Source organism: Bombina bombina, chromosome 6, assembly GCF_027579735.1.
Source record: "Bombina bombina isolate aBomBom1 chromosome 6, aBomBom1.pri, whole genome shotgun sequence".
Lineage (NCBI taxonomy): Eukaryota > Metazoa > Chordata > Amphibia > Anura > Bombinatoridae > Bombina > Bombina bombina.
In genome coordinates, this window is record NC_069504.1 from 1,101,125,555 (window position 1) to 1,101,135,112 (window position 9,558).

Below are 9,558 nucleotides of genomic sequence, written 5' to 3' on the forward strand. Positions count from 1 at the left end.
AGTTTAAACATCTCCAAGTGGGTGTAGAATTGTTTGTGTTCCTCCCTGTCAGCCAAACAGAATTGGGCAAATCTACTAATTCATATTTGTACATGGCAAAGAATAAATTTATATTATTAAAGGGACACGAAACACAAAATGTTTTTCTTTTTTTAGATAGATTAAACAATTTAAAAATAAAATAAAAACCTGTCCAATTTACTTTATTCTCTTGGTATCCCTTGTTGAAAACCTAGGTATGCTATTTACCAAATAATACCATGAGAACAAAGTTCATTTGAAAATAGAAGTAAAGTAAGTTTTGTTTTTTGTTATTGTATGAAAGAAAATGTTTTTGCCTTCCACATCCATTTAAATTGTTCTTTTGGCTGCCATTGCCAGGCGAAAGTTAAATGTGAACGTTTGTATAAGTTGCTAGGTATATACTCTTGTCCTTAAGAAGGGAATATATGCTAATCTAATAGAAAATGCTATTGTCGTTAAGGTTAGAAATGTGCGCCTTTTAATCATTAAAATAAATCTCCACATGCGATTACATTAAATACTGTAGGTACATCAGACTGTTTAACTACATATTTTTATTATAGGGATCATTTGTTGGCCCAGTGGATTCCTTTACTGGCAGAATGCCCGGCCATCACTCGGATGTATGAGGAAAATGCTCTTCTACGAGATAACGTGATCGTTCACTCCCTTGTCAGAGTGCTGCAGACATTAGAAGATTTTAATATTGTCTTGGAGGGATCACTCATTAAAGGAGTCGAGGTGTAACACAACCGTAAAAGACTGCTTTTGGAAGAAGCTTCTGACAATGTGCAGAATAGTCCTTGGTCAAAGAACTGTTGATGGTAGCAAAACACTGAGATGAACCAAGATGGACTCTTGGTGGTTGCCATAAGGCAACTTGATATATAGTAAATTTGAATCAGATATTTAGTACAATAGAGTATTTTCTTGTGTTGTGTGTAAATACTGCTGTAGTTTTTTTTAAAGAAGAGAAAAGAAAATCAAAATGTATTATCTATCTAACTAGTTTCTTTTTTCAGTTCTGTAGAATGCTGCCTAACACCTTCTCTTCCTGCCCTCCGGTAAGGTGCATGAGTATTAGTTGGTAGCTTACCTGATCGGCGAACGTGCTAAGCTAGAAGCCGCACTAACTGGGTCAAATTTGTTGTACTGACCCAAATTCTTTATATTTTATTATGTTACTCAGCTTAGCGAAATTGCAATTGTGACCTTGAAGTGGCTACCAAGAAAGAACCAGCTACGTTTAGGTGGGTAGGTTGAGTAAGGTAGACATATCGTGTAAATACCTCAGAAACCCGAAATGACTATTTTCTTAAGTTATATTAAAATAAACCACAGAGTATTGAGATGTAGCCTTTCTTATCAGCTGTTAATTATATCTATATATAAGGTATTGTGCAAGTAAAACTGTTCATGAGATTTTTCTCCTCTTTCTTAAGGTTTATTTTCTTTTCTTTAAGTATTTTGATAGCGTTTCACATGCTGAGTTACAACTCAGGTAAAACGTATGTTACGTGAGCAGTGGAAGAGCGATAAAGTTTTATATGACAGTAACTAAAATATGTGATGCTTTTCTGTTGTAGAATGTTTTTTTTTTGTTTTTTTTTTGGGAAGACCCTTTAGCACCTTAAGTTTTCATGGTGTATTTATTTTTTTCCTTAAATCTTACACTGGTAAATTGTTGAGTTTTTAAATTACTCGTCTGATATTTTGTATGCGAGATGATTTCATGTTATTTTGTGACCAGCTACATGAGTTGGGTCACACAAATGAATATACAGAGTGAACACTGGATTTGTTTGTATACATGTTTCTGCTTGGGCAGAAGATACTGCCATATATTATACACACTCACTCTTAGGCAAGAGGAACGTTGTAATCACAAATATTGTGCACTATTGCAACTTTGAGATCTCTTCCATTGAAAGAGGTATTTATAGAAAGGTTCAGTTATAGGTCTTTGTCCACATTGGAGCTACACATTTCTATTTTGATTGCTAAAACATAATTAGTTTTCATTGTTCATTCCCATTGCAAATAACCCCGTACGGTTACCTTTTATTCAGCAAATGTGAACTAGCAATACTGCACTTTCCTAATATTTATACATTATCTCTCATGAATATAGTTGATCATTGTCTTTATTCTTTTCATTTATGAAATGAAAACCTGTTGTTATAATGTATTATCTCTGATTCACTGGAGTATTGACTATTTTATAACTGTGACAAACTTCTTTAGTTACTATATTAATTTAACCGAATTCTACTGAAATGACTGCATTTCATATTCATTATTATCTAAAGCAATAGGTTGTCTATAATTTAGTATATTTGTAAGGAATATGCAAGCATTTCTTTGTTGTAATTCTCCACCCTTTCAGCTAATATTTTTTTTTATGCTTTCCACTTTCATTTTTATCCATTTTATGCACACTGAGTTTGAGGTAGTAACAAAAATAGGGTTCCAGACACAGTAAAAAAATACAAACGAAAGAAAAAGTATTTTTATAAATAGAGTTATGAGACCTATTTATTTATCCCTTTAAATTTGCTGCCCTAGCTTTCTGCATTTTTTTTTTTTTTTGGTGGGGGGGGGGGGTTGGAATAATATATATTAACTGGGCCTTTTTATTCCATTTGAAGGGACAGTAAAGTCAAAATTAAACTTAAACGGGAAGAGTCCACAGGTGCATTCATTACTTTTGGGAAATACAGAATCTGGCCACCAGGAGGAGGCAAAGATACCCCAGCCAAAGGCTTAAATACCTCCCCCACTTCCCTCATCCACCAGTCATTCTTTGTCTTTCGCCACAGGAGCTTGTCAGAGAAGTGTCAGAAGTTCGAGCTAGTCTCTTATAGAGTGTAGTACTCTTCGCAATAGGACTGGTGTTTTAAGTAATCCTATCAGCCTCTCAGTAAGAGCATGGATGAAAGTTAGAGTCCGGAGATGCAGGGAGAGTTTTCCTGCGAACCCATCCCGACTCATTAACAGCTCCTTGGTAATCAGCGTTGACGAGTTTCGCTACCTACTTTTACTTCATAAGTCCATGTCAGAAGCGAGGCTACTATCTGTCACACTTGAAGGGCCGTTTTCTTGTTCCATGGCGTAGATTCCGGTAAGATTGTTTCTTTTTATTTCGATATGTGAATGTTAACAAAACAATGTAGGGTCCCAGTGGAATCATGGGTTAATATCTCCTGAGGGGGGTTATTGAACAGGGGGGACTTTAATAATGTTTGTTATATGGTTTTATCTGCAAATGTGTAGCAATGCCTAGGCTCACGGCTTTTATGGAACATAACGGCCTTAATTTGCTGACGGTGACTGGCACGGTGCACCTTGTGATGGGTGCGGATACGTTGTTTCTTACTTCCGTATGCTGACTGTGAGTGACAGAGACTCTAGCTCTTGGGTTGTCTGGTTCTCAGGAGGTGGCGAGTGCCCCAGCCATTGGGGATGTTAAAAAGGTGCCAGTTAGTTTTCGTAATTTTTGTAATCCCAAGATTATGGAGGATTCTGATATGTTGGACACGGACGGCTCCGATACTGAGAATGTGTCTTGTGATGAATATGAAATGGCCCGGGTTATCAATGCTCATCAGTTATTTTCCGATTGCCATTCTAGAGTACTCTCTTCCCCTGAGAACGTCCTCATTCTAACTTTAGCCTTGGGCTTACCAGAGAAGAGTCGAGGTCGGTCTTAGACGGTCGCACTTCTGGGGTCAGGTAGTTGACCATTTATCCTCGATGTTCTGTTGGGACTTCGTGGAGGGTGCCTTAAGTCTAACTCTCTGGGATGATGAGCAAAGTCAAGAGTTCTCATTCACCTTTTGGGTGTTGGTTGCTACATTGCCAGTGTGTGTAACACGTGTTATTGCTTGTCTACGATATTTTCCTTGCGATCCAAGTGCGCACTGAGTGCAAAATTTTTCAACTGTTCAGGAGCTCTTTCAGACTCCTGGGTTTGAGGCTGTTGCTGGATCGCCAAGTCTTCAGACTTTAGATGGTGCGCTCCTAATCGTAGGAGGCAACTTAGGGTTCCTCGGGAAGTTAGATCTTTAGATTGATTCCGTTTTTTGAGGACCCTGGCCTAGGTCCATGTCTCTCCCTAGAGGGGGTGGACGGTTCGGTATCGCCTTAGGTGTTGCAGTCCTGGGTACTTTTCTGAGGGGGCTGGGCTTGTTACCGGGGAGATGCTTATCTGCCTGTAGCTTAGGCTCTAGGTCTTCCTGACGGGTCCCCATTGGTCTTCTGGCGCATTTGATGTTCTTGTAGACTCCAGGTGTCTTCAACTGGGTTGAAGTTATGGCCGAGGATTCTCGCCACTATGGTAGGGTGTTTTCCGTGTTTTTTTCCCTTCTCTTCTAGAGCGAGGGTGGGGTTCTCCTGGTTTGGAGTTACCTTAGCATTGTGGTGTCCCACATTGACTTAGTGGTAGACTGTTTCCTTGGAAGCTGTAGGTCAAGAGCTCATCTCCAGCTATGGTTATGTACTCTTTATCAGACAAGTCCTACAATTATCCTTGCCTAACACAGCTTTATATTGCGATCTGTGGGGTCGTTTGTTCCTGCCTTATAAGGGTCCTTTCCCTTCTTGCGTCTTCAGAATCCTGGAAAGGGGGATGCAATGTAGTGTCTGGTCCCTCCGTTCCTGCAGCAGGAGGCTGAGGGTTTGGTCCCTGTGGGGCTCCTACTGAATGTTGGATCTGATATATAGATGTAGGGGGTCTCATACCCGTGTACACTGCTTCTCTGAATCATGGTGGAATGCCGTTTGTAATAGCGGTCAGAGGTCTATCCAGGGGCTTTGTTCCTCGTTGACGCTTCCTTTCTCTTCCAGAGGTCTGGTCTTCGGTATTTAACTAGCTTTGGGCTGGGACCATTAACCTGGAGGGAAGCTCGGGGATCAGTTACCTATGTAGTGTTGATTGTGTTTTTTTCTACCAGAGTTGGTCCTCCCATTTGGTGGGAGGACTTTTGATGTCCTTCCCTTTTCTACTGGCGTCTGGTACTGGGCTGTGACGCTCATGGAGCCCGGTCTTCGGAGGGCTGTGAGTTTTTGGAAGGTTATCAGTTCTAAACCAACTACAGATAGTTGCACTTTGACGGTGTGCTAGCAGGCTTACAACGCCTTTCGGTGGTTGGGGTTCGTGATGGCTGAGTCGGCGTTCCTACCTAGAAGCTGGTCATTGAGAGTTCCTGTTCAGGCAGTTTGGTGTTCTGTTGGAGAGAGACTTCTAGCTGCTGGGATAGCTAGCTGCAGGTTTCCATCTGATACGAGGCATCAGGGAGCACTTGTTTTTCTGGAGTACCTTAGGGTATGTGACTGGATCAGGGAGTGTCCCTCGAGTCCTTTAGGATGTGTTTTCCCTGTGTATGGATCTCTTTTTTTATCAGTCCTTGTGTTTCTAGGGAGTTTGTCTCCCTGGGCGCTACTATTGTAAGACAACCTTGGGTTCTTCTATGCTTGTTGAGCCATGTGGAATGATCCTTTGGACTTTTTCTGGGAATCTGTTCTTGTCTTTTGGCCGGGTACCTTTTTTTTGGGAGTTGTGACCCGCGAGGTTGACTCCTCTGAGGCTTTTTGGACTTGACGGACTCTGGTGGTCTCTAGTTTGGCTTTGCTGGCGGTGTAACTAATGTGCAGTTACCTGGGCTTCGGGTTTTCACCCATGTCTATATTTTTATAGGGTGTCAGGTAATTTCAGGCTGTGGTGCCTTTCGAAGGGGCCGCATTTTGTATCCACCCGTTGTTTGCATTCAGTGTTTTTATCTATGAGGCGGCGGTAATTTTTTGTTCATCTGGCACCTTTTTTTCACCCTTTTGAAGGGGCTACATTTTGTACCCACCCGTTGTTTGCATTCAGTGTCCTCTAGCTTGGGTATTGTTTTCCCAAAAGTAATGAATGCAGCTTTGGACTCTTCCCGTTTAAGAAGAAAAACATAAATTATGCTTACCTGATGATTTTCTTTTCTTCTGACGGGAAGAGTCCACAGCTCCCTTGTTTTTATCTGAGGCGGTGGTAATTTTTTGTTCTTCTGGCACCTTTTTTTCACCCTATTTCTCCTACTGTTCCTTGTTCCCTTGGCAGAATGACTGGGGGGTAAGGGAAGTGGGGGAGGTATGGCTGGGGTGTCTTTGCCTCCTCCTGGTGGCCAGGTTCTATATTTCCCAAAAGTAATGAATGCAGCTGTTGACTCTTCCCATCAGATGAAAAGAACATTTTCAGGTAAGCATAATTTGTTTTTTTTCTCTGTGTTCTATGATGATTAAACCCGGGTATGCTGATAGGAGCTTAGCAGCATGTACTTGTCTTTAGCAGTCTATGGCAGCAGTGTTTGCAACTATGTATATCATTGCTAAAAAAATTGTTGCAAACCGCTACTGCTGGCTAGAGAGACGTGCACGCTCTTGAGCTCACTTAGGATTACTCTTCAAGGATGACGAATGAACTAATCAAAATTGATAATTAGAAGTATATATGGGAAAGTTGTTTAAAACTTAATTTTCTCTCTAATCTATTTAAGTTTATTTTTGACTTTACTGTCCCTTTAATAAAACAGAATAATATTACCTGATATAATCTTATCAATATCAGTATGTGGGAATCATCAGAAACATCGATCAATATATTTTAGAATTCCCTGAAAGGGCAGCTTAAAGGGACAGTCTAGTTTCATGTCTCTTTAAGGGACTATCAAATTGTTTACTGTTGATCAAACTGTAACTACCTGCAAGGTACCACACAGTATTACAGTGCAGAAGCTGTGAATGACATCTCTTTTGAGGTAATGTTTGTTTGTAAAAAAAACAAAAAAAATGTTTTTTGTTGCATCAAAAGAAGCATTTTAAAATTATTTTTGTAAACAAAAATCCGTATTTTGAGATTTTTTTCCTATCGTTATCAACCACTGATCAAACTGTACCAAAAAATGCTCTTCATTTGAGTTTTAAAAGGTACAACTTACACTTTATCATGCAAAAAAGTGTAACTAGTGTTCGATTTTATAAATAATATATGTGTATTATTTTTAATGTCCCTTTAAACTTGTATGCTATGAAATAAACTGTTTTAGGCATTGCTTCTCTGTACAATTATTTTATACCTTAGAAAATTATTAGAATGATTAGATTTTTTTATGCCTGACAAATATCTTCATTTTGGTAATGAAATGATTAAAATGACCCATAAGTGACTAATGTGTTTCATGTGCTGAGTAGATTAAAACTGAGAATTTGGGACTTTAAACTATTTGTAATTTATGTAATTACAAGACAGTTGTTATAGAATAACATATCAGCCAAGTATTTAAAACAAATCAACATAATTTTTTAATGCAATTATTTTTCAGTAGCTAAACTCCAACCACCATTTGCCTTATTTGGAGGAGCCAATCAGGGCTTTAGTCCACAGACAACAAGGCTAATCACAGTCATAAAGTTAGTATAAAATGCTGTGTTTTGCATTTATCTGAGAATTAGAAATGGCTCCATTTTCAAAGTTAATGTACATGAAAATGAGGCAAAATAAATAATAAATATATTGCAAAGTTGTTTTTATTACTCATAATTAAACATTTTATATAACATTTCAAGGTGTTTACTGTCCATTTAATTAGTCTGGATGTATCTCATTACTGCCATAGGCCTAGCTTCCATTGAGGTGGGAAAGTTTGAAAACTGGTGGTAAAAACTATCATCTCCATTGAAGTCTATGGAGAATTTTTATGTTACCACCAGCTTCCAAACTTGACCACTTCATTGGAAACTAGGCCATATTTGTTGAGCTATTTTTAATGAACAACAAACTTATCAATTCAGTAGCATTACACTGTAATGTTTTTTGTTGGGGTTTTTTTTTCTAGCTTTTTAAAAAAAAAATTGGTGTTCTACAAGTAAATTATTAATAGTTTATTCATTCACAGTGCCAATTTATGTAGAGGCTTAGTTAACACACGTGCTCCTATATAAAAGAGAATGAAAGTGACAGTTAAGTGTATAACAAACTGAAATAAAACTATACATTATACACCAGCACTGAAACTGTTAAGCTTCCATAGAAACCCAAAATTCAGTGGCAGTGCAGCTTGTGTATCTGCACAGAAAATCGTGTTTTGGTGGGGTTTTTGTGTGTGGAGGGGGGGGGGGGTTATTAGATTACTAGATTGAATGCTCTCTGTTCGGTGCATGAAATGCTATTGTCCTTTTTAAAATACATTTGTAGAGGAAGCTATAACAAATACTGATTTACAGTACTAATACTAAAAATGACTGCATACGTAAAATACGAATAGGAACAGACCATATTCTACAGTAGTTTGTTGCTGTGATTTAATAAATCTCTAGAATTGAACATTCTTTTATACTATTGACAGTATGAGTCAATGTCATTCTCCTTGCCAGGACATTAGCTTGGTGTTTAACCTTTTTTACGAGGGTTAAAAATATTTTGCATAGGACACTAGTCTTAAAAAATAATAACCAATTAGAGCATTTGTTTTGTCAAATTATTTTAAGATTATGATCACATTTATTGTTGCATTTGGAACACAGATTAGTTGTCTTTGATATTGAGAAAAACAATGCCTTGAAAGAACCATTGATTGGCGAGAGGACAAAGGTGTAGTCATTTTGGATACAAAAGCAAATGTTATACTATAAGTAACTTGCATGTAAGTATTAAAATCCATCACTGGTTCACAATAATATATCTAAAACCAACAGTAAATCTTTTGGGACTGAAATGCCTGCAGCACATTTGTCTATGCATTGCATGCTCCCCCCCCCCCCCCTTTTTTCTGTTCTAAACTGTAAGAAATGTATTTGTAATCCTTTGACATAATATGCAATTCCCAATCCAATTCTACAAATGCTCTAAATATAATTATTTTTTTTATAGTTTCCTTTGATTTTCACTGCTCAGATACTATGGTACTTTTAAAGAATGTCAGTTAATTTTATTTGGCATTTATAAAATATATGCAGCGTGTTCTCACTAGAGAAAACGTCACAAGTATTATTTTTGGTCTGGCTTATTGCATCTGGATTATTAAAATCAAATTGAAAAGTAATGCTGTTTAAACAATTTAACCTGCATATCTTTTATGTATTTTGTCAAGTTTGAAATCATACGGTCATTATTTCAAGTGATGTCATTTACAAATAAAAAAATTCAAACCTTTATTATCTTGTGGTGTTTCTCTGTCCTTGCAACAGTCATTTGTAAGAAATGAACTACTGGTGTGAATTTAAAAGCAACTTCAAACAAAAAAAGTTTTTAATTTCTATTCTTTTAGTGCTCTAGACACATGTACGCTCATGAGGCTACCTACCTGCTCTAAAACAAGATATGAATTACATTTGATAATAGAAGTAGATTTTAGAATTGTAAGATGAAATGCATACATGATATTGCGGTCACAGCCTAGCATGGAGCTAAGAGTCTGTATTATTGGTTATGCAGATACCCCCCCCCCCTCCCCCACCTGCTTTGGGTTGTAAAGCATCTTCATTTCAAAAGTTCAGAAG

At 37.9% G+C, this 9,558-nt stretch overlaps 1 protein-coding gene across 3 annotated transcripts in view; it reads left to right on the forward strand.

Annotated features, from left to right (window-relative positions):
* Positions 1 to 9,213, forward strand: part of DENND5B (DENN domain containing 5B) — a 254,424-nt gene extending 245,211 nt beyond the window's left edge. For all 3 annotated transcript variants that reach the window (XM_053719025.1, XM_053719026.1, XM_053719027.1), the window contains one exon: positions 588 to 9,213. In XM_053719025.1, coding sequence (XP_053575000.1) covers positions 588 to 771 — 184 coding nt within the window. In that variant the 3' untranslated portion in view covers positions 772 to 9,213. The remainder of the gene's footprint in view (positions 1 to 587) is intronic.
* Positions 9,214 to 9,558: the final 345 nt, after the last annotated feature.